This window comes from Columba livia, chromosome 12 (genome assembly GCF_036013475.1).
Source record: "Columba livia isolate bColLiv1 breed racing homer chromosome 12, bColLiv1.pat.W.v2, whole genome shotgun sequence".
In the NCBI taxonomy this organism is placed as follows: Eukaryota; Metazoa; Chordata; class Aves; order Columbiformes; family Columbidae; genus Columba; species Columba livia.
In genome coordinates, this window is record NC_088613.1 from 7,651,597 (window position 1) to 7,677,434 (window position 25,838).

The 25,838-nt window shown below is 39.2% G+C and overlaps 1 protein-coding gene across 4 annotated transcripts; it reads right to left on the reverse strand.

The window, feature by feature from the left end:
• Window positions 1-170: 170 nt before the first annotated feature.
• Window positions 171-25,064, reverse strand: WDR44 (WD repeat domain 44). Of its 4 annotated transcripts, XM_065077649.1 has the most exons (21): window positions 24,861-25,064; window positions 18,899-18,932; window positions 15,849-15,923; window positions 14,696-15,326; window positions 13,947-14,077; window positions 13,760-13,852; window positions 12,745-12,881; window positions 11,694-11,777; window positions 11,282-11,388; window positions 10,474-10,625; window positions 8,881-9,019; window positions 8,721-8,785; window positions 7,402-7,515; window positions 6,697-6,819; window positions 5,630-5,821; window positions 5,363-5,464; window positions 4,030-4,145; window positions 2,515-2,642; window positions 1,700-1,831; window positions 1,134-1,258; window positions 171-1,033 (listed from the first exon to the last, which is right to left on the reverse strand). In XM_065077649.1, exons 1-20 carry the CDS (start codon window positions 24,935-24,937, stop codon window positions 1,164-1,166), a joined length of 2,727 nt encoding a protein of 908 aa, XP_064933721.1. In that variant the 5' UTR covers window positions 24,938-25,064; the 3' UTR covers window positions 171-1,033; window positions 1,134-1,163. The 4 variants fall into 4 exon arrangements, with proteins under 4 accessions (XP_064933721.1, XP_064933723.1, XP_005500544.1 ...); XM_065077651.1 differs by having other exon boundaries at window positions 171-1,258; XM_005500487.3 differs by lacking the exon at window positions 24,861-25,064 and having other exon boundaries at window positions 18,899-19,253.
• Between the last annotated feature and the right edge of the window lie 774 nt (window positions 25,065-25,838).

The window sequence follows — 25,838 nt, forward strand, 5'->3', positions numbered from 1 at the left end:
CCCATTCCCCACTATTTTAGAAAGAAAATTGCCATCAAAAAAGTGAGATGATTAGGAAAAGTAAAACTCAAAAGTTAACAAGTGCATGCAAGAGCAATGATCTGAGAAACAGGTCAAAACTACTTAGATAAAAAGCAAATTTATGAATCAAAATGGAAAAGAAGCAACGATTTCCAAGTGTGTGACCCAGTTTAATGATACATCCGTTCTCTGAAACACTTGACCATCAATAACATTTCATGGGTTATGACGCCCAGAATGTTACTTCATAGGTGTTTTATACGAATATTTACAAAGACTTTCAAAATTCAGTGGCACTAAACAAATGAGAAGAACTTAAAACTTTAAGCTACAATGCTTAAAAAATGTAAACAGTTTATTTTACATAGTTGTAAAATATAAGAACTTTCTAATGCAGCTTAATTTTATCTGGAACGTGAATATATCCTGGTGCCCGTGAACAAGGAATGAGAGAATTTTTACACAAGTATTGTGCTCCAGTGTGCAAAAAATTGTATATAAGAAAGAAATCTAAAGTCCACAACAATTAAAAGACAACAAAAAAAACGTCACGTCCTGAAGTTGAGAAATTTATAAAAACATTTACACATGGTTGCTGACCCATCAAAAACTTGCATAACTTAAAATTCTGAACAATAGCTACTACAAATTCAAGATCTTTCTCAAATGGAATTTTGTGCAAAGATTAGACTACATCATTCAGCATTTTTCCAGCCATACCTCCAACCCTCCCTTCCCATTCCCATCCCTGACATCTAGTGGCCACAAGCACCACTAAAATCCTTTTGATATATAGTCAAATTAGTGCACGTAACCAAAAGGCACACACATGTGTGAATACGTTTTCGTGCAGAAACCTGTGCAGGTTCACAATTACGTTGCAAAACAACTGTTCATAGAAAGTTTAGAGTCTAATGTTTGGCAGGATTATTCTTACACATTCCTCTCCGTTCTACAAGCCCAGGTGTTAATAGGTAGACACAGCTTTCCAAGGATCCAATATTTGAGTAGCCTTAAAATAAAAGATTTAAAAATAAATCATCCTGTAACATTATTATATTAGATACTTTGCTTCTGCCCACATTATTTATGGAATTTTAATCCCACAGTACCATAGCTTTATGCCGTCAGTTGCAAACCAACTAAGATACGCATTTCTTTTTGTTAATGAAGACTTTGATTGCTCCAGTAAAGTCAGCCGATAAAAGCACTTCTGTGTGATCTGTCTTCAAAGCTCCTTTTAATAAGGAAAGAGAGTAAACTGTTAGTTCATTACAAATAAATAAAGCTCTCATTAAAAGATAAACTGTCCCTGTGACACCCTTCTTCCTGTATCCCACTCCTGTTACCTAGCCAATACTTCAAGAACACATCTGCATTTCTAGGAGATGGACTTTTTTTACTATATATTGATACAGCTCTACCTCCTAACAGCTCAAGTGTAAGAAAAATAATCCTGAAGTACACAGGACAACAGCTACACCCCTCACTTTGCTTTCTTTCAGATTTTAAGAATGCAACAGCTGCCAAAGTGTTCAACTGCTAAGGTGGGAAAATATATCCATGCCACTGCAAGGACTTTCATCTCTAGAAACCCCCCTCCCTAATTCAAAGTGTTCTTCATAATCTTTTCCTTCTTGTACTGTGGTATCAAGCAGAGATCACCTTAAACACCTACCAGAGGGTATGGTATCTGATGTTTCAGAATCTTCTCCCTTACTTTCAGCTTCTTGCTTTTCAGAAGTTTCCAGTGACACCATCAAACCAGGATTGGGAGCAAAAATCGCAGATGTGACCACTGCATTGTGCGCTTCAGAAAGACAATCCCATTTTTATTATTTTGTTCCAATGAACTGCTAATTTTACAAGAATAGCAGGCATAAATGTTAGTAAATATCCAAGAACCTTAGTGCTTGTGGCACCAGGTAAGCTCATCATGCAAGGAGCTACTGTCATTGCTTTGGAAGCTTAGGGATCTCAGAAGTTTCTGTAAGTGCCCAAAACTAACTCTCAAGAGCTCCAAAACATATTTAATATAAACATGGTCCCACATTTCCCCAAAACTGTGTGTAGGAGGTATGAGTTGCTTTTTTTTTTAATCTTGACACAAAAATTAAATGTTTGCATTTGTTTTCACGTACACTTTTCCATAAAGGATCTAAGGATCGATAATTATTTTGATTACTACACTTACACAACCAAGTTCTGCCAGGGAAACATTACATTCATTCAGAATCTCCTACTGAAGCTGGACAAACTCTTAGCTACTCTGTCTCTTGCCATCCCAATCATGCATCTGTAGAGAGTTTCCTGTGGACAAGGTTTTCTGACAGTCTACCTATGGAAAATTCAGCAGTTACAATGCATCTTGCTAATAATTTCTTCAAACTAAATTAATTGCACTGCTGAGCAAATAAAAACTAGAAAATAAAAATAATTAATTTTTTAAATAACATGACTTTCAATAAACAAGGATCAAAAACTGATTTTTACCTTTAATGCCTTCCCAGAAATCATTACGGTCTCTTCTTACAGATGTAAACTTGCTCAAGTCATGGTATGTACTCCAAATATAAACGTATTTATCTTCTGAACCACTTACAATGTAGGTAAAATCATGGCTAAGGATTCGAAGAAGGAAAAACACATCACTTTTCTTAGCTGTGCAAGCAACTGTTACAGTAACTCCTCAGAGGACTTGTAGCTTTACAAGTGCAATCAGGCTAAGTTCACAATTCAAACTGATCCTTTATTTTAGTGACTGCATCTCAAAAAAAGTACATAGTCCTTAAATGAGTGTGCATGCAAGCTTCCCAGTCATGAAGAGCACATACAGAAGCTGTTCTCCTGCAGCTTCTGACATAGAAGAGGCTTAGTCTAACAACCATACTTAGTAAGAACAACAATCTTTACATGCAATTTGCATCTGTTTGAGTCTGGAACCTGTCTGAATACCCGAGAGAGTAACAGAAATTGTTTACAATATAATCACAGGCAAAAAAAATCCACACTGGTGTAAGACAAAAAGCATTCAACCAGATTGTAACCAGATGACTGTACAATGCACACTGACAGAGACAAAACAGTACAAGTCAAATATTTACTTTGAATTTACCTACTGATGAATATGCTACATATCTAAACTCTAACTATGCTACAGCCCTGTATCTAAAGATGACTTAATGTGAGAAATTTATCTTTAGTGGGGGGGCTGGACAAGATGACCTCTAGAAGTCCCTTCCAGAGCCAGCCATTCTGGGAAATACTGGGTCAGCCTTAAAGGGGCTTTCAAAGGCCAAGAGCTGACAATCGAGATTGCATTTGGCATCATTGCTTAAGCACTGCTGCCCTTCTCTGCTCAAACATCCAGGTTAAACAGATAACCAAACATTTTTTCCCCTTTGGCTTCTGCAAGACTCAAAGAGTGAATAGAACTAATACTCTCCCTCTACTCCCTTTCTTTTACTACTTAAAACACCAGTATCTCCATGACAGTCATAGTAATATACTCAGACTCAGAAAGGCATCTTAGGCCAGCACGGAGAAAGAAGAAAAAATAATTCCAGCTCAGATTTGCAGGCTGTTTCCTGACAGTGATGGTACACGGGCAGTGACCACCAACCTAGGACAACAGGTGGGTGACCAACACACCAGCAACAACACCTGACAAAATTAAGGAAATAAAACCTATTTATCATGGATGAGAGAAAAGATGCAGCATCCAAGCCCCACCTGTTCTAGCACAGTTCCTGTATTTACAGCAATAGTATCGGACACGCGTCATACTATCAACAGAAAAGGATTCACTCGTCCACAGAAGCTCCCTGCTCACAGGCAGCTGTGTCATTCTTGACTAGAGCCTTTAGTTACATTTGTATTGCGAGGCAAGTGACATTTCAGAGGCTCAGCTACACACCAGGGTAAACAGATTATTTAAACAAAAGCCTCTGTACTTCAGCAACAGCATTTCCCAAATCCAACAATTCCACTGCTGTAACACTGACTTACCTAAAGCTGGCTTTGATTTGGCTGCTGCTGTTGACATAACCTTTGTATTTCATAGACAACGACAAATCTCTTAGGTCATACAACCTGATTCTGGAATCATTCGATGTCACTAGTATCTAGAAAAGAAATAAATAAAATTTAGAATTGGAAACCATTAGCATGCCCAAGGAGGAGGAACAGAGTTCATTCAAACAGTCAGAATTTCCCATTTTTTGATTTAAAAGGTAACATAGACAAAAAATAAGTCCAAAGAAGCAAAACAAGATTCAGGACAATGACTTTTTTCTCTCTCATCTTCTGGTTTGAACCAGAACAGCTGCTCTTTACTGAAGGAAAATGGTGGCCCTAAGAATAGTCATCGATTTGCAAAGGATATTTTGGAACACATTCCACAATAATATAGCAAAACAGCTCTTCTAGTGAGGTAAATTTCTGGAGACTCATGACCATGAAGCACAGATCAGAGGCCATTATCTGCTATATAAATGTGGTGGTTTAACCCAGCAGGTAGCTTAACACCATACACAGCCGTTCACTCACCCTCCCCACAACATGGCATGGGAAGAGAATCAGAAAACAGGTAAATCTCGTGAGTTAAGGTAAAAAGTTTAATAAGACAGAAAGGGGAAATAATAACAACAGTGATAGTAAAGAAGTATATTAAAAAAAATGATGCAGAATGAATTGCTCACCACCCATCAACTGATACCCAGCCAGTTCCTGAGCAGCGGTACCCCCAGCCAGCCTCCCCCAAAACATACACTGAACATGATGTCGTAGGGTATCAAATATCCCTTTGGCCAGTTTGGGACAACTGTCCCAGCTGTGCCCCCTCCCAGCTTCTTGTGCACATCAACAGTGTGAGAAGCTGACAAGTCTTTGACTACTTAGCAACAACTAAACCATCAGTGTATTATCAACATTATTCTCATTCTAAATCCAAAGCACAGTGCTATACCAGCTACTAGCAATAAAATCAACTCTATCCCAGCCAAAACCAAGACAATAAGCAAACTGAGCTTTTCTTGGTTGATGTAAATTTCACTTTTTTCCAAATGAATATAAAATTCAAGAGGTTGTTTATGCTAAAGAAATTTTCACTGAAATCCATCTGTAAATATTTTGTGACCTTTAGATTAATCAGAGTGTGTCATTTAAAAAAGTGTATTTTACCACAATTTAGTACTGTATTAGTCTAAATCAGCAAAGAGTCGTGTTCATTTTAGTAGTGTTAAGATGCTGATTTAAGTCAGTGATTACAAACAAGACTTAGCACAAGCTTATTAAGCATCAGACTCCAGGACTGAGCTGAAGTTGCACTGAAAAACAGTACCTTATTCTCTCCAGGCAAGGGTTCAATGCCAGTAATTTTTCTTCCAACTCTATTTCGGCCTCTGGTAGAGCGCACATGTATTTGTGTATGGTACTTCAAGTGCTGAAAAGATATTAAAATGCATCTTGATTTGAAATAATTGTGTAAAAGCTTTAAACTATTTTGCTTCAAGTTCAAATGGTTTGTTTCTTGATATTTAAATAAGCATGACTTTTAAATGTTTGTTATATAACATGAAAAAAGAAACAGTCTCAAAAAACTTTTTACCTCTGTGTCATAGAAGATGCATCTTCCATCATATGTGCCTATGACAGCGTATTTGCCATTCTGACAGAAGTTGGCAGCTGTAATCAATTTTGTCTGCCCATCTACTTCATTCCATAATGCCACTTTTTTGTCAGGAATGTTCCAGAGTCGGAGTTTTCCATCCAATGAACCACTTAAGAAGTACCTGTCATCCTGAGAGGACAAACTACATTAATCTCAGCTTGTGCTATGAGCATGTCCCGATTTCCTTAAAACCTTCCCGTCCCATTTCCAAACAGCTTCTCTCCAGAACCTCCCAAATAAGAGCTCTCAAACAAGTTCATCATAATGTTTAAGAAGGCTGAAAAGACAATGTTAAAATCACTGGTAAATGAAGTTCAATTTCATAGATTTGAAAAGATTACACACATACAGTGTGTATACCTCAAGTTCAAAAACTGTTCACTGTTAGCACAATTACTTTTTACCCTCTCAAGACAAGTTAGAAAAATACTAACTTTGTCAGTGGTTGAAAGCTCCTTTCAGAGTTCCTGATGCATCTACCAGTTACGTATGTTCAGGGAACATAAAAATCATCAAATAAGAAAGGTTGGAAGTAATCCCTGGAGGCCTCTGGTCCACCTCACCTGCTCATAGCAAGGAAGGCTTCAAAAGTTTGATCAGGCTGTAGATAGTTACATATTCGCAAGTTTTAAACATTCCCAAGGATTCTGTGGTTTCTGGACAATGTGCTATATTTCATTACAATTTTTTCCACTAACATTTAGTCACAATATCTGTCATTGGAAATTCAGACTTTTCACAAAGCTACTCAAAACTATATCAGCTATAATGTTATAGCCAATAGATAAGTGACTTTCCAAATCATGCTTACAAGCAGTTAAACCACAGGAACACTCCTGGTGAAGTTTAATGAATACCTAAAGTTCCAGAGTATTATCCAATAGGGATATTTTCAAAGTGCACAAACTGTATTATTCATTTTTTTAAAAACTAAAAATAAAGGGGGAATACTCCTGTAATTTCCAATTCTGCCTCCCTAGAAGTAAGACAGCAACTACACTTACCCTTGGGTGGAATGCTATAGCGGTGACAAAGTCTATATGCTGGAAACAGCAGAGACATTCTCTTCTTGATATGTGCCATAATCTGACAGTCTTGTCCATAGAAGACGAAAGCAAGAAGTAATTCTGTGAAACAAGAGCATTCCATGGTTATTAATAGACTCAAAAGTAACAGAAAATACAGAAGCAATCTGATCGGCAAAGTTGATTAACTTCTCTGGTAGTTTCTTTGTTACCATGAAATTTAACATTTTAACCTTTACCATAAAATGTTTTATCCAAATTATCATTACTAATCGGTGTTTTCCCTAAACCAAGCGCACTAATGCTCAATCACAGAAAGTTTTCTGGAAGAATCTCAACAGAAATGAATAGTTGGAAAGTAGTTAAAGTATTTGGAGAAAAAAAACGGCACAACAGACTTCTACAGAAGGGGGCATCACTCCCGCCTAAGATCCTTCAGCCAGACTATTCTTAAAATTAAAACTGTATTGATTTTTTTTTAAGAATGCTTTTAATTAGAGAAGCCAGAGAAGTTTGTTCATTTTATTCCAATTATTTCAGCTGGAATAAGCATTGTCTCTAAAAATCTTTTCTCTTAACTTCAATATGTTTCATATTGTTTAGATGCATGGTTCCAATGGTAACTGACAACAGAAAACAATGAAAATACAGGAGAACCGTGTAGGCTGTGTTAAGGTGCCTTACTTTAGACCAGGAAAGATCAAGAAGATCTGCTGTATGCCCTTTGTATTTGCAAAATGGTCGTTGACGAAATGGGGCATTTTTATCATCTGGGTCTTCATCAACTCCACTGCAAATCTATCAGAGAAATGTATAGAAACATTACAAAACGTTAGCTGGAAAAAATAGCAATAAAGCAATTACTGCTTATGAAAAGTACAGGACCAATAACAATTCAAAGAACAACTCTTATGACTTTAAAATAAACAACACTGCAGTAATAAACAACCAAAACAGATTTCAAGTAGATTTCAAGTCTGTGAAACATCATATTGAAATTCCAAAATAAAGAAGCTCCACATTTCCCATCCATACAACTTTTATTCAATGAGACAAGCTTGGCAGCAATTTAAGCAAACATTTGAAGGTAAGCTTTTGGAAAAAAATGTATCAATCTTGAAAACTGCATTCCAATTTAGAACATAAACTGCAGTTAAAGTTTCCATGTTTCTAGTGCATATCAAGAATGATAACTTCCTAATAAGAGACCCTTTCAGAATAAACAGGTGCAAAGTAAAAAAAGACCCTAGAAATTCCTATACAAAAGCTTTCCACCAAAAAACCACTCAAGATGACACCCCCGGTGTGTGTGGCTAAGCAAGCCCGTTCACTTACCTAAGGCAAGGAAAGACTCTAGGCCCCCTCCTAGCCCCCCGCCCAAATAGTGCACATTAAATAATGCTGTTGCTTTGTCATCTATTTCTTACACTACTGGAAACCAAAAATAGAAAAAAATGTAAATAAATTAATTTTAATGGCAGGTTCACTAAAGCATCTCAACACACTACAAGGAACAGTGTCTTAATACCTTTGGTCAGTTATGTTCCATTTTATTCTACACAGATGTGAAAAAATATAAAAATGTCAGGTTTTATTATGTTTCTGAGTATCCCATTGCTGAGTTTGGCCTTCCTCAGAAGAGACATCATCAAGTCAGATGTTAACTGCAAGTAATGCTCTGAGGCAAAACATTAAGACAGGAAATTCAATAATGTAGGTTCTTCCCCTTTAGCATTTCACTTGGAAATCTACTCTGGCAAAGGGCCACAGAGAAGCTATGCACCTTTTGTAATGTTTAGTGTTGTACTTTCTCACTTGCACCCCATACACATGGAATAACAGTATTTGACTGAATATGTCTTTGAATAAGACAGTTTGTCCGTGCCTCAAAGACAAAGGCCAAGAACTCTTTAATGTGCGTTTGGATAAAGCAACAATCCAGATGTGGCGTTAGAGACCAATGCGACCCCTCACCTCTTTCCCGCAACACCCAGTGTACGTACCCCTGCATCAGTGTCAGACTTCGAGGAATTCAGACTCTCTTGAGATGGGGAGGGAGAGACACGGCCTACAATACAGGCAGAAACACCATGGTCAACTCTACATTCCCAAATAACTAGATTTGCTAGTGTTTCAGAGCTCTAGTGATGCATAGAAAGATACCTTCTGTGTTGTATTTCATTCGCATGTTATTGAAGTAGTCAAAAGCATTCTTTAAAACCCATATTCTTACTACGTTGTCTTGTCCTGCAGATGCAAGTAACCGACCGCAGTGAGAGAATTTCATTGTCCAAACAGCACCCTGCCCAAATAAAAATATTATTGTTTAAGTTACATAAAGAGCCTTTTTTCATACAAAAAACCCCTTTGTGTTAATGTAAACTGACAAGACTTAGGACATATACAAGATACCACAAGTAAATAAATTGTCGATCAAAACACTGAAAAGTAATTGTTAAGACAGGTGGATTGTGCAACACACTTGCAAAGACAGTTTGAAAGAAACAGCTCACAAAGCAGATTACTGTAGGAGAACAGTTAAGGAGCTCAGTGCTACCACAGCATCCTACATAAAACTGGTACAGTTAGTAACAGTCAGCAAGTCAGGGTTCTGAGTGACTTACAACCTGCTACTCAATTAGTAAAACTGGCAAGTACTTGCAGCTGTACGTGAAGTTAGCACTAGCTGTGCAAACACTTTTTTTTTTTAATAGAAATTGTGCTTGGTTACATCAACTCTAGCAACCAACATGAATACTACATTTGTTAAATTCAGAACTTGTATGAGGATTTCGCAAAGCCTGCAAAGGCAACAATTCTTTCTCCATTGCAAAGTCCAGAGTCAGTAGTCAATAAAACACAGTACCACACAAGCAATATTCCATTTCCTCCTATTATTTACTGAACAGCTATTAGACATTTGACTCCACCAGCCTACCATTCTTTTAGTATGCTTTTGGGGAATTTCCTAGGTTTTAAGAAGTCATATACTGGTATGATAGAAACTAACACAGATGGATTACCAGTAGGGCTGGAAACTTAAGTTGTGGATGACAAGTTTGAACTCTCCAGTCACCAAACAGATTGCTGTAGGTCATTACGCTTAGCCTAACACTGAAAGATGTGGAACTCTTTCAATCGTCAGACAGTTGCTGTCAGCAGAAGTACCTGGGAAGTCAGGAATACTAGAATGTGTTTCAGACTCTGCAGGGGAGCTTGCACACTTCCAACAGTGATGAATAGGTAGGTTTTCTGTCTCATTCTCCACAGGTATCTCTGCGAACATCATATCCCACTCTCTCCCCTCCTTATCATCCTGATCCACACAGCCTATTAATCTTTCTGCACTTTTGCCTCTAGAACCTGTCTATTATTTCTGTTCAATACTTGTGTTCATACCTCTAACAGGCAGACTAGGTCAATACTGTTGCTCTGTGCTCAGTTCTGGTAGTGGAACATGGCCTATTTCGGCCTGAATTTGTAATTGCAGAAACTAAGAAACCAAGAACCACTCAATACCAAAAGTCTTTATGGGAAAATCTCTTGAGAATCCCTGAAGCCTGAGTATCAACAGACTTCTTTTTCCTGAAGATCTGATCAAACCAGCCAAATTTTAATTTCTTGCCAGAATGAAATTGCTCTTGAAGAATAAACTTGGCAGTAATTTCTGGAGGTCACCAAGCAGATGAAAACTAAAAGCTGAAACTCACACTGCAGAGATTCAGTAAAACCACCGATGAAATTTCAGAGACCTACCATATGCTCTCCACTGAGATCCTGAACAACTTTAATTTGTTCAAAATCATAAGGTCCCTTGAAGCCATGTGCTGCTTTGAACTTAACTGGTCTTGTATATGGCATCCCTTCATCATCACTGGAAGAGGGGTCGTCCTGATCTGTATGAAAGACTAAGAACAACACAAATTCAGATGCACATATCTCAGCACACATTTAATCTATTAGTAAGCATTTGCCAATACTTTTTGGTAGCAGATTATTCTTGAATAAGCAAATTTTTATAGGCGCTATTAAGCAAACCAAGAATACTGTGTTGGACCAAGGTCTAAAATACATCTACACTAATTTTAGGTTGTAGTGAATCCAAATATTGAACATTCAAAGTAAGAACTGCCACCCATTTTTGTTCTGCCCCTTTCTTTACACTGGGTTTTAAATTTGGCAGATCCTGCACTAAGTGATTTACGTCAGTTTAATGTGTGCTGAAAATTATCCATTTCATTGTATTGGCTGCTTTTTGGAACAACTTTCCAAAAAGGTTCATATTTTGCTACCCAGAGAGCTTTCTAACAGCACAGCAAAAATTATAGTATTCAACTGGTTTAGCTGAAAAGGTCTCAACTACTACTTTACAAGAATTCATCCTTGTAATTGGCAAGTTTCAGGATGCCTTCCAAGCTACAAACTTCAACTCTAAAAAGCCACCATCTGTACAGTGGTAGTATACAGCAGCATGTGTCCCTCAGACACCTTTGAATCCTAGAAGCCCAAGGATAAACAGATTTATCCTGTCAAAAAAAGAAATGAAAAAGTCAGTATCACCAACCTTCATCTCGAACACTCTTAACTTTGTTTACAGCACGTTCACCATATTCTTCAGCAAGGTGCTTTGCTCGCTTTACAGATTTGCCAAGGAACTTTTTCAGCTGGGTCCTTAAAAAGGAATGGCACTTTTTCAACAAATAACTCTGGCAAATTCTCTGTTTTTTTTGCTATTATGAGTCAATAGTTTTGATTTGAAATGCAATGTTATCTCTTTCCATTACTGCTCCTTAAAATAAGCATTTAATTTGCCAGCAGTAATGTAATGTTCAGTTTAACACTAGGGCAATGGGCTTATGTAAAATCAGGTAGCACTTGTACTTAAAAGGTAACTTGTTCAAAAGTCAGAAGGAGAGCTGCAGCTTAGAAAAGCAAACCCTGCCTTTTCTTTGTAGGGACATGAAACAGCATCTTACGTTTTTTGTTTTAACCTTCCTCCATCAGAATCAGTTTGCTGTGTCTGCATTTTGTCTTCATCATCAGACTGTGCTGCATCATTACTAGGAAATACAGAAGTGATTGTTCAACATGAAATCATAATTTATCTAAATTGAATAAAACATTAGTAAAGTAGGAGCTGCATTTTAGGATCCATCTTTGTTCCTTCATGTACCACATTGGAAATACATGGATATGATGTTAATCAAGTAATAAGACACATCTGTCAGTTCTAAGGTATCTTGATATTAAAACTGCATACATACTCCAGATGCCAAAGATAAAGTTTTGAATTTATGGGAATAATTTAAGCTTATTGTGATGCTCTGAGAGATAAGAGGAGATAAAATACACTACATTACTAGGAATTGGCAACATTCCACATTGTTCTCATAGATCAAATTAATACTGGTTAATTCTGAAACAGAAGTTTGTACACAGAAGAGTATAGCTCTACCGAAGTGAGCTTTCTTTGACAATACAACAAGGCAAAAAAATTAAAATTATCTGATGCAAAATTCACATAAATCTAGGTTTTGAAAAAAACATCTCAATTCATATAATTTCCTGATCATTAAGAAACTGTATTTTGCTACCAAAGCTTACAGACTCAGTTTTAAACATTAAAAGGGCCTAAAACCCTGTTAAGCATAGGAAAGCCTCAAAGCAGTTAGCTATACTGATGACCACAGATCTTCAGAGCACTGAAGTCTACTAAATTAAACACTGAAAAAGCTGCAGGAGGTGGTAGAATGAACAACATATAGTACTTGACTTGACTTAACATATCAATTGCTAACTGCAGTTCAGCTGGATTTTCAGAGATTCTTGCCTATCGATTTCAAGCAATATCATCAACTTTCAGTTAACTTAACTAACAGCCTAGTTCACAGGGAACTGGCATTAGCAGTAAATTTGTCAGATACAGATGGATTGGGACTCTTTACTTGCGTAAGACCTGTCTCCATGTATGCAAAAACTATGAGAGCAACAGCATCAGAAAGAGCTGAAAGCTATCATCATTCATACCTGACGTATTCTTTAGTTCTCCTCATGATATGCAAAGTTAGGGGATTAATGCCTGTTGGCAACTTTTCTTCTGCCAAACTCAAGGGTATTTCCTCACCTGTATCAAGGTTCTTTATCATTACGCTTGCTAGAATTTCCTACGGAAAAATAAGACAACTTGATCAGACTCCAAAACCTAGGGCAAAATATAAATCATCCAATCTTACAGATTTATTTCACAAAGTCTAAGTTAAAATTGCCTTTAGCATGTTAGTGCAAACATTATCAACCACTATACACAGATGATCAATCACATGTCATCACAAGCTTCGACTTCATAAATCAGAAATGCAGCTGTACAGACATCAGCCACTGCCCAACATGCTAATATCAAACATATTATGCAATTATATGACTTTGAAGTCCTCCCGTTTCAGATATTCTAACAGCCGTAGCTTAGATTTAGTTAAAGACAACCTGCACCTACAGAGAAAAAGCATTTAGAGTACTAACTAGTACTACACAAAAGAAAAGGGTTTGAGCATTTAATGATCTGCTTATGATCACACATCTGTATAGTAGCAGCAAAAAAAAAACCCTATACACAGATATACATAAATTGGCAGCAGCTCAATAAGATCATTAGGATTAATGGAAGTTACTAACTAAAGAAACTATTTCTTAATAATAGTAAAATTATTCTCCTATAGCTGACTTCTCCTTTTAGAAACATGACAAAATGCCAACTTTGCTGGTGCTCCCACATGTTGAAATCTTGAAACATGTTTGCATAGCTACAAACATAAACTCACGGCATTTCAGATCTAACAGCTCACGCTTTCAAACACTAATACTACATATAACTCAGGGACCACAAAGCACCTAGGTGGACAAAGCCAGCGTGTCATCACTCCTGTTTGCATCCCTCGTCACAACACGTAGCGGTGCAGAGTGCAAAGAGTGACGTGTGGCTACCCCAATCCATTTGACAGGCAAGCACAAGAACGTACTATGTAGCGATCACATTCATTGATACCTCATCTGTGAGTTCTCTTCCAGAATTAGACCTGGGTCTTTGTGGTCCAAGCACTTCATTTGTTGTCTGGCCATCAGCTGCTTTCCCATTTTCCTGAAATTTTGAAGACAGAACATGTTATCTCCAGTGTAACACTGAAGTGATAGAAAACTTGAAAGTTACTGAACTTAAAATCTTTTCCTGATACCTGTGCAGTGACTATTTTATCTCCACTAGTTGCACTCGCCAAATCCAAAGAAGGCTGAGAATCTTTGGGTATGCCTTCTGTCACTGTGCTTGGAGTTAAAAGACCACCAGCTGTGAAGTTCTCTCGAGAAACTAAAAAGACATTCATATTAGAAAGAAGAGCATAAACACTTGATATAGACAGTCTACAGATAGCTAGAATCCTAACATCATACTCCTAGAACACCCTTTCTGACAATTTGCATTTTTTATTTTAAACATCACCTGTCCCCAAATTTGCCTTATCAATTCTGTATTTCATTTATAGCTGGAGGCACAGGCACAATTTCACACCTAGTCCTCTCAAGTTTTATTAATTTTTTTCTTAGTCATTCCCTACTAACCCAGGACTACTCATTTTCATGAATCCTCAGCCTACATCTTGAGTTGTATTTCCATGCAAATACAAATTGCACACATTTTATTTGAAGTAACTTTTTTTTAGTTTCTGTATTGATGAGGTAATTTCTTCTTGCTACAGAAGTAGCTATTTTGGTAGGAAACATTAGTTTACAAGAAAGTCTATGAATTAGGAACACTTGTAATGCAAAAGGATATTCCTCCACTTTAAGAAGCTGAGATTGTTGAAGAATTCTTTTTCCTCATTTAGACATCAACTAAACTAAAATTACAAGATGGAATGATTCTTCCCCAAAAGACAAAAATAGTAACCATGCAGATAACTCAAGCCATCTAAAATAGAACACTTGCCTTCTAAAACAGGTTTTTGCACTTCAAAATCCAGTTCACTCTTCTTCTTCCGGGGGGGTGGAGCTGGCCTTGCAGGCGGTGGTGGTCTTGGAGGAGGAACATGTGTTGGAGGTGGTGGCCGTGCTGGAACAGGCTTCTTTGTGCTCGCAACTATATCAGGTTCTACAGTAAGCTGCCTCGGTGGTTTTGCTGGAGGCAATTCTTCTGCTGTAGAAAGGTCTTTGGTAGATAAATCTGAAACCACTTGTTCTAAAGTATTTGCTTCTTTCTTGTCTGTTATGTCCTCATTTTTTGATGTTTCTTCCTGTGCTTCTGTTTCATCCGTTTTGTGGTCAGTTGCATTAGTTACTTCTGTTAGTTTATGAGTTTCCTGTTGCTCAGAGGCAAACAAACCCTTCCCTGACTCCAATTCAGTGTCCTCAAACACACTCTGATGTACCGGTTCTCTAGAGTCTTCTTGTAATGATGTTTGAGCAGCTAATACTTCTGGAATACTACTAATGATTCCTACTCCAGAAATCCAAGCATTTGCATCTGAACTTGGAACGGTCAGTTCTTTTTCTCTAGAAGCTAAAGAATCATCGTCCAATTGTTGTGACTTCTGGCTTTCTTCTATAATACTGTCAATGATCTAAAAGAAAGAAAACAAACCACAAACAAGCAAAACACCAAAGCATTCTGCTGTTAAACAGCAGGCAACTGTACGGCACACTTACCACTCAGTCTGTACAAAACCCACAAGAACTCTTCCACTGAAGAGTTGCTTTGTGTACAAAATACATTTTGTTTAAAAATTCTGGAGACCTAGGTGTAGAAATAGGTGTAACTGAAAATTGAAACAAAATTACTGATTTCCATTCTCTTCAATGTACTTTGAGAAAAACTTATGAAACAAGAGCTGTTCACTTGTTCACTCTCCAGAGTTCTCATGCGCTGCTAAATATGACCCTGTAAATTACACAAATAATTCACCACTGCTGAAACCCAAGCGTGTTTTTAGAATTCTTAGTTTCATATTTACATTTTAGATGGACACTCTTACTAACATTAACAACAAATTCTAACCTCTGTTAGTTTCAGGATGAACACTGCTTATTAAATTATTTAATATTTCTAGTGTTGTGCTGGCAGCACAAAGCAATATTTAACTAACCTCTTTTGAATCATCTTGTTTCATTTCTTGCAGAAAGGTTTCATTTCCAGCTTTGTGTAGCTTGCTGTCCATATCCTATAGTAAAAATAAGGTAGATATCATAAGACAATTGTAGTAATTGTAGACAATTTTAGTGATCTTCAGCAAGATGATCTAACAAAAATATATCTACAACAAATTACATAGTACAAAGGACAAGAATTCTGCTACATTTTCACATATTACTGTTGTCAGATAGATGTTTAAACAGTCATGCAAATGAAGAGTATTTCATCCAACCATAGACACAGAGAAAGCCTGCACACTATTAAACAAAAAAGGCAGTTATCTTTGAGAGGCTTGAATCTTAACTGAAATAAAACTGAAGGTAGCATGAAGTTTACAGAAACATACACATTCAATAATCTGCAGCAAGGAAAATCTATATTAAAATATTACTTTTCTTTATCAGCGTGTGGGAAAGGATGCAAGAACTGTATTATCACAACATATAAAACAAACTTTTCTAGAAATATCCAGGTTAAATCAGGCAGATCTGTCAAGTGGCCACAAATATGCTTCTGATGTTCTAACATGGAATCTTAGTTTCTACAATTTATTCCTAGCACACATTGTATATTTTTGCCTTCAGTCATCTTCATGCAGATCCTTCTGAAATCTAAATAAATTGCAGCTGAACAAATGAAACAACTGGATTTAAACACCAAACAAGAACATTTTCAGCAGATTTGGATGAAAGACTGCATGAATATTCAAAGCTGAGTGTACTATTTATTCTTTATATATGTAAAATCAACACCACCAGGATATCATACTAGCGATGTGAAGCCAGCTTGCAGTTTCAGAAGTGTATTTTTGAGATGCACAAACAGCATCAGCACTTTAGTATATCCTACCAAATAAAGAATTAAGAAAAACAGCTCACTAAAGGTGGCCTTGCATGCCAAAATAATGTAGCAAATCTTAGTAATAGTTTTAAGTCTTATTTAGTAATAATTTAAAAAATAAATAAAAGCATATACATTAGCAATATCTAATGGAGAATAGGATAGTATGCTTGATGTTGGAAGGGACCTGTTGTGATCCTGTAGTCCTTAAAGCAGAGCCAACTAGAACAAGTTGCTCAGAGATATGTCCAATCAGGTTTTGACTATATCCAAGGATGAAGACCACACATCATCTCTGTGCAACTTGTTCCACTGTTTGACCATCCTGCACAGTCTATTTGGTGACCAAAGCTGCTGACAAAAGCATGTATTTGTCTCACAAAAAACTCCTGACAACTGGCTCAAAGATTTAATACACTGAGTTTAAAGCATTAAGAAAAACAAACAAAACTCAGCCGATTCCCTGAGTTTAGATACAGAACTGCTGTTCTACTCCTTCCTGTCAGACACAAAACTCTCTTCTGCTGAGGTCAGCAGTCCCCATCTGTCTCCCAATGTTAAAGCCCCCAAAGGCTAGCTGTTACCATTATAAACTCTTTTTGTTAGGCTATTAATTTAATTCTGCTTATACAGTTTTAGATATACACAAGATATCTGATCTCCATAGTAAACAGGTATTTTTCAAAACATCTCCATATATTTTTGGACCCTGATAAGGTTTAGAGTGACTGTCTAGTACAGATATCCAAGAAATTTCTCCTTAGACTTTTTTAAACACTTAGCTAGTCAAACAGAACCTTTATGGCATACTAACATACTATAACATGTTTGAAAAAACCCACACAAATCTTTTAGACATCCATCTTTGAGAGTTCTGACCTCAAGAAATATAGCATATCATACAGAGACAACTGCAGTTACAGAAAAATTCCTCCTCCCTGCCTACTCCATCCCCATCCTTCCACGTTTTTTTTCTAATCTAAATGCAAGTTCTACTTTGCCTTATCACTAAAAGATATTTTCAAAGGTATGATTAAACATTTAAGTGTAATCAGCGTCTACAGAAGTCCATTATATTAATTTCTGATTTTATTGACATTAAACTCGCACACCTGTTAAACTTTGGACTTTGGAAACATTTCTTACCCATTCCAAGGCAAACTATACCATTAGTCACACATTCACTCAATGGATACGGTACCAAGTAGAGAAGTGCTTTTTCCACCTTCAAAAGCTTAGCTTTGAACAAGTAACTTATGAAATACTTAAAATTTAAAAACCTACAAGCAACATAGAGAACTTCATAGCTAATACAATAATTCAGTCAACAAGATATTGTATGGAGTTTAGTCAGAATGAGTGACATTTCTTGAAAGGCTTACACATATAATACTTAATCAACCGGACATGAACCAGAACACAAAATAGGGGATAAGTCCCTACTGCATAACAGATACCATAAGATATGGTATCACTGTAAAAATGTTATTGATTACAGCAGAGCGCTGCTGACAAATCAGAAACGCTGTTTCCACTACGATTTCCCAACACCTTGCAGACAAAACATCAAGCCTTCCGTACTCTGTCTAACAGTGTTGCACAGCATCACCTTTGGCCTTTTCAGACCGGGAAATGAGATTTAATTGTATAAGGTTCCAACTCCTCACTTAGTGACAGTGCAGATGCAGCATACCAATTACCTGCGTGGGACGCGGCAACGCTGTCTCATTAAGCTAAATATAGTGTTTTATCTTCACATAACCTAGAGGGAAGGCTTTTGAACTACAAACACTAAGATTTTTCTTATTTTGAAGCCAGAAAAGAGCAAAGACCACTATTTCATATAAATAGAGACCAAAACCCAAGTGCTGCAGAGACTTGTTCACTACTCACAAATCACTTGAAAGACGGTAGTCTAGTAATTAAGTAGAGCTCAATTAAATTGCACATATATATTTCAGATTAAAATTAGCTTTAAGATGTTAACATACCCTAAATAAAAGTTGGAACTTCAAGAGACAAACACAATTGCTACCTGTGACAAGAAAAGCCTATAATTTCCTGTCTGTGCAGATGTTAGAGCTACTGCAGCACATCTGATTTAGGTAGAAATGCTCCACGTTTTGTTAATCAACAAGTATTTGATTTGAAGAAGAAACTCACCTTTAGTACACAGGATCCAACTTTTGTTGGTGATCTGTTTGAAAAAGAAGACAGACTTAGACAGAGCTCCAAGAAAAAAATTCCCTTGACAGTACGTTTCAAATTAAATAGTCCAGAGTACAGTCCTCCCTTATGGTACATGTATACTTGATACATTAGACCAGCAAACTGAACACTTCTCTTGCCACTCCTTTACACAAAACGCCCAAATAAAGCGCTCAGCTATCCAGAATGCGCAGATCCACAGTTTCTACAATCCCTGAAAGTTTCTCAGCAGAATCTTCTAGAAATAATATTTCTATCACCCTTTTCTAATAAACTGATGCTATTCCAAGTACAGATTTGAAAACATTTAACATTACAGAGAATTTAAAGTTAGCGTATACAGGTAGCACAGGGTGGACATCAAAGAAACCAAAACTCTCAGAAAGCAGAAGCACAAATACTCTAGGAGTTTGCAAACCAAGTACCTGAACCCTACTCTGTAAAGTCAACACTATTACAGCCATTCTGTCCTTCAGCCTCTCCAGTAAACATAAGGTCTTGTTTCTAATCATGACACTGGGTATAAATTTAAGTATTTACATTATAACAAGAGGGAACTAGTTTTGCACTACTTTCCAAAATGCATACTCTGAAACAGTGAATGTGCATTAGCATCCACTCACTTAACCTCTCATTTCACTAATTACATGAAAGAACAGGGTATCTTAGGGGAATGGTATCAGATAATTACTTCTCTTCAAGTCACCACTCAATCCAATCAGTGAATGATCAACTCTTACTATGACCTGAACTTATATTTCCCACAAGATTTCAAGAATTCTAGAACATGTTTAAATATTGAGTTACACTGCTTACTCTGACTACAGGATCTTACTCATATATAAAAGGCTGGACCAGATGATCTTTCAAGGTCTGTTCCAAACTGGGCTATTCTATGATTCTATTAGTTTGTCAGTCACAAGCAGAAACCAAATTACAGATTACTTCCTTAAAAGCTTCCTAGTTAGTAGGTCGAGAGAGGTTCTCCTTCCCCTCTACTCTGCCCTGGCAAGAACACATCTGGAATATTGTGTCCAGTTCTGGGCCCCTCAGTTCAAGAAGGACAGGGAACCGCTTGAGAGAGTCCAGTGCAGGGCAACAAAGATGATCAAGGGAGTGGAGCATCTTCCTTATGAGGAAAGGCTGAGGGAGCTGGGGCTCTTTAGCTTGGAGAAGAGACTGAGGGGTGACCTTATTAATGTTTACAAACATATAAAGGGTGAGTGTCACAAGGATGGAGCCAGGCTCTTCTTGGTGATAACCAGTGGCAGGACAAGGGGTAATGGGTTCAAACTGGAACACAAGAGGTTCCACTAAAATTTGAGAAGAAACTTCTTCTCAGTGAGGGTGCCAGAACACTGGACCAGGCTGCCCAGGGGGGTTGTGGAGTCTCCTGCTCTGGAAACATTCAAACCCACCTGGACACCTTCCTGTGTAACCTCATCTGGGTGTTCCTGCTCCGGCAGGGGGATTGGACTGGATGATCTTTTGAGGTCCCTTCCAATCCCTGACATTCTGTGATTCTGTGTAAATGAACTACAGCCTGGACTGTACAAGTATACCAGCTGGCTACCAAGGTCAGTGACACTCAAAAACTTTGAGTATCACCTTGTACCAAGCAATACAAACAAATATAGACTTCTCAGACTAATTGGCCCCGCCTGCCTCCAAAATGATGGTTTCAAGGGACAATAGCTTCTGAAAAAGAAAACTATTTCAATTTCATTTTTAAGAATTTCAGTTCTTCTCTTTACTGTCTAAAAGCATTTCATCACAAAAATAAAATCACATTTATATAGCAGAGTTAAGTAAACTTAAAGTACAGTGGACTGATATATAATGACTTATCATTCATAACTAATTTAATACCTTAAACCTAGATGATTCTGTCCAGATATTGACACTTAAGATGTACAATATCCATAATACTGTTTTGAGGCATAATCCTCCTAGAAGGTGCTAACACCAATGTGCAAAAAAAAAGAGCAAAATCAGTATTTTGATCTGAAAAAAACAAACACATCTTTTGTCTTCCAAAATATACTGTAGAGAAAGGCCACAGCTTGTGCTGAGTTTCTGGTTACTGAAACATTTTCAGTTCCACTATGAACTCTGATTTCCTTAGAAAGAGTGGCAGAAATGTGTGTCAGTTCATCAAATCCACAAGATTACTTCAACAATGAGTATTTATAATTGCAACATTAATGCCTTAGGCTTCAGCAAGCTATAGGGTCCTATTGTACAAGGCATTGCTACAACTTTACAATCTAAATAAGATGTAAATCCCTCAACTGCAAATAGATACTTTAGGTTTCTACTGTGACACTCAGCGCCAACTAGGACGTCACTTGTGGTACAGACAAATAATTCCTCCACTAGTAACACAAAATATGAGGTTCAAAAGACACTGTACTCTTTCAGACCTCTTTAGTTAATTTGTTTTGTAGAAAATCAGCACTCAAACTGAGACAGATGTTATTTCCCACTCTCAAGCTCTACCTTGGGCAAAAGCTGCTCAAGTGATGAAGGTTACAGAGATAGTAGGTATAGAATACAACATAGCTGTGATAGCTATTGGGCAGAACATCAAGACTGAGAGATGCCACACAAAACTTAAGGCAAAAACTTAATTTTGTTGTCCAGTAAGATTGTTTAGTAAATAGTGGGATTTACAAATTGATAACAATAAATCTTGTAGACTGCATTTCACATAAAACAATTCTAACAAGTTTTCTTACATAATACCGGTGTTACAGCAGTTTAACAAAGGAGCAGTTCAAGGTTATCCACAAAGATCAAACAAAAAATCCCATTTCACCTGCACAAACATAACCAGATGCCTGATTAATCTGAAAGGCAAATAAACTCCTGAAGATTTTTTTTTTTGGTATTTATTCAGCTGTCACATTCATCCTAATACTGACGAGACTATAGGAAGCTGACATTCCCCCTATCAGGTAGCTCCCGTCTAGTACCTATTTGAAAAAAGAACTTCATGCTTTCACCACACTGTTGCTAAGTTTTATGACCGAAAACAAAACATTTAGTCCATAAAAAAAAAAGTGAATGAATGGCCTTGGTCAAATCCCAGGAGCACACTGCCTGCTTTCCTGCCAGGATGTACATTGTTACAAAGCAGGTGTGCTAACAGGCAGATGAAAAGAGGTTTAAAGTGTATGTATAGTAGCAGTACACTGCACAGAACATACAGGTTCAGCAACCAGCCCACTAACCTTATTTACTGTTGTACTTCAGCTTGCAAAGGCAAGTCACATTTTCCTCCCTCTAACCTATGGCTGGCCTGGAAGCTACAATTTTTCTCGATGCAGCCCTCTGTGGCAGTCCACACCTCCCAAACCACAAGGACTCGTTACTGCAATGCACTCTTTGGGCTGCCTCTGGAGAGCGATTGGGAACTTCAGCTAACCAGAGGGCAGAACTTGTCTGCAGTGCTGCAAGTCACTACAGCAACATAACTGACGCTTCACACTCCATCCGTTTGCTGCCAACATCAGTTTTGCATGTTGGCTAAAATACACATCAACAAACAAGTCATATTATACTAAGAAGGACTCATGTGTCAAGAGTGCACAACTTAATGTTACCTAACTTCCTACAAAGAAGAAAACTAGATTCTTCAGGAAAAACAAACAAACAAACAAACATCGATGCAACTTCACAAAGACAGAACTACTGGAGTCAGAATTCAAGAATTTAACATAGCAGAGGATATTTCTCATTAGCCACACCAGCTCTTGAATCCAGTGCCTTTTGTTTGGTTGCTCATAATAATCTTTAGGATACGAGTACCTTAGGAATAAACTTGCCGCTTACTGTCAGGCATATGGCATTCACACTATCAGGTTTGGCAGTTCTTGATTTCAGAGTGGGTGGACAACTTTTCTTATAAATAAGAGGGTCTGCCACATGCCTGCATCCAAACAGGTGTGCCTTCATGTTTTCTTTTTCTAAAAACTGACTTCCCTCTTAATGTGTCAGTTTATTCCTCTAAATTACAGGATGGCTATAGCACATGCTGCTAAAAAGGATTCCCAGGTGTTCCTGCTGATCATCAGAAGATTGAATGCACAATGAAATGTCTCACACTGCAGAGGGCAATATGCACTTATTTTCAGTTGCCCTTCCTCCCACAGGAAGGTTTTGATTTTTTTTTTTATGGGTCCCAACTCCACATCATTACACACGCACAGGTCTCAGAACTACATTCTGCAAGCTTGCTTCCCAGAAGTGTCCAATGTAAACGTGAAATTAGCTCTTAAGAAATCTCACAGCTTATTTAGAGAAAATACTAGCTAGCATAGGCCCAACAGCAGACTGAATTACACATTCAGTATCTGTATTGCCAACTAAGCCCTCCGAGATCACTTCCTTACTTCACTCAAGCTGACAGAATTTTATTGAGTCAATGATGCATCCTTATAGGTTATGGAAGAGCAACAGAAATTTTAAAAGTATCTTTGATCTTAATTTCTAGTGAATGACTTCATATTATCAAGTTCTGCTTAGATACAGGTGGAGGAAACCTGCAAAGTCAGGACATACGGCATTATCTGTATTGAAGAGAAGTCAGGATGTGTGGTTGGGCCAGATTTAATAGCTCACTTCCACCAAATCGTCTCGCCCCCCCCTCCCTTCTGCATGTGGCTTCTAAGCACACAAATCCCACACCTTCACCCTCTCCTGTCCCCACCCTGACAGGTTCCAGCTGTTCTAACTTCTAGAAACAGCTAAAACTATTCTGTTTTTCAGCTGTTTTCAATAACTTTGAGTTGAAGCAAATCACAGAACCGTCTGATGATCACTAGTGCCAGAGCAAGGAAAGCAGTTGGAGCAAAACCCCATTTTGGCACAAGTGCTGCTAATTTGGTTTACCACATCTTGTGGAACTGTATGCCAAGATACGCTTTTCACCAGACTACCTAAAAAGCTACTTTCTGAAAAGCTTTGATACAGGATGTGTGGGTGAGGAGAACAGATCTAGTCTTTCCTTTGTTCTAGACATCCAGTGACCACTGACACACAGATTAAAACAAGCCCTTAGTAAATTATTAAAGCTTCAAATGGATGGATCCCACAATCCATATCTTATTGCTCTTTGAACAAGCTACATGAAACCTCATCTTGCAAGGTCATAAAATGGAGAGGTTTGGTCCAGACTACATGAAAAACAGAACTGATACAAATCATCAGCGATTTAGAACACAACCAGAAAGATATATTTACAATTTTAAAAGAGGGAGTGTACTTTGCTAATATCAACCATATGGTGACACAGTTTTATGTCAATAGCACGGTATAAAATGCTGTCAAAACTTTGTTACACAGAGCCATACATTGGCTAAATACAAAGAGCATTGAAACAACACCGTTAAAAACAAATAACAAAGCACACCATAAGTTGTTTTACACAGAGAAGCTGCTAGCCTGTTGCTGAAGAAGCTCACTCTCTTATTTTTCCTCTGAAAACTCTGTCGATTTTACCATATTTCGGGGATTAGTTCTGCCGGTCCCGATCTCGTCTGCGCACATCTTTTCTAAAAACTACATGTTGCCAGCCCAAGGTAGGCAGATATGATCTCATCAAGATAATGGCTACTGCCCTCCCCACAAGCCTCACGGAATACACCGAGAAACTGCTCCATTTCTTCGCAGCCTCCTGACTTTGGGGCTCGCCCAACCCACCCACCGCCGGGGCAGCCCCGCCGGGCCGCGGCCAGGACGGCCGAGCACCCGCTCCCCCCGTGCTCCCAGGCGGGGTCACTGGGCTCTGGCAGAGCCCCCTTCCCTCCCCCCTGCCGCTCCCCAACGGCCGCAACGCTCGGGACCAGCCGCGTCTCCTCAGGGCCGCGCTCAGGACGGGGAGGGCAGGGGAGGGCGGCGGCCCCGCCGGACTCACGGCACGGGGGAGACGCCCGCCAGATGCACGTCCTCGGGCGCATCGTAGAACTCCTCGGTGTCGCTGTCGGAGGCCATGACGGCGCCGGGCCGAGCCGCCCCGAGCCGGCGGCAGCGAAGCGCAGGGTGGCCTCCGCCACCTCCGGGCAGGACGGGCGGGCGGGGGCCGCGCGGTTCTCGCGAGAGCGGCGCTAGCTCCGCCCCCTGAAGGGCGGAAGTGCGAGAGAGGCCTGAGGTTCGCGGCGGCCCGGCCTGTCCCCGCCGCGTGACGTCTGGGAGCGGGGCGCCCGCACCGCGTGTCCGCGCTGCAGCGCCACCTCGCGGAGCGGCCGGCGGGGGCACCGCCAGGGGCACACGGACAGGGCCGAGCGCCCCCACATCACCGAGCACCGGACTGTGCACCGTCACAGCACCGAGCGCCTGTACCGGACCGTGCACCCTGTGCAGCACCGAGCACCTTTACCGGACCGTGCACCGTCACAGCACCGAGCACCTGTACCGGACCGTGCACCCTGTGCAGCACCGTGCACCTTTACCGGACCGTGCACCGTCACAGTACCGAGCACCTGTACCGGACCGTGCACCCTGTGCAGCACCGTGCACCTTTACCGGACCGTGCACCGTCACAGTACCGAGCACCTGTACCGGACCGCGCACCCTGTGCAGCACCGTGCACCTTTACCGGACTGTGCACCGTCACAGCACCGTGCACCCTTACCGAACCGTGTGCCTTCACAGCACCGTGCACCTTTACCGGACTGTGCACCGTCACAGCACCGTGCACCCTTACCGAACCGTGTGCTTTCACAGCACCGAGCACCTTTACCGGACTGTGCACCGTCACAGCACCGTGCACCTTTACCGGACCGTGCACCCTGTGCAGCACCGTGCACCTTTACCGGACTGTGCACCGTCACAGCACCGTGCACCCTTACCGAACCGTGTGCCTTCACAGCACCGTGCACCTTTACCGGACTGT

Excerpts from the sequence above, each read along its gene's own strand:
- WDR44 (XM_005500487.3), bottom strand. The coding sequence starts at position 19,054 with ATGTATCAAGTATACATGTACCATAAGGGAGGACTGTACTCTGGACTA. Across the intron at positions 14,078-14,695 it reads GCAAAAACCTGTTTTAGAAG|TTTCTCGAGAGAACTTCACA; the intron begins GCAAGTGTTCTA and ends ATGTCTTTTTAG. Across the intron at positions 7,516-8,720 it reads AGTCTGACACTGATGCAGGG|ATTTGCAGTGGAGTTGATGA; the intron begins GTACGTACACTG and ends TTTCTCTGATAG.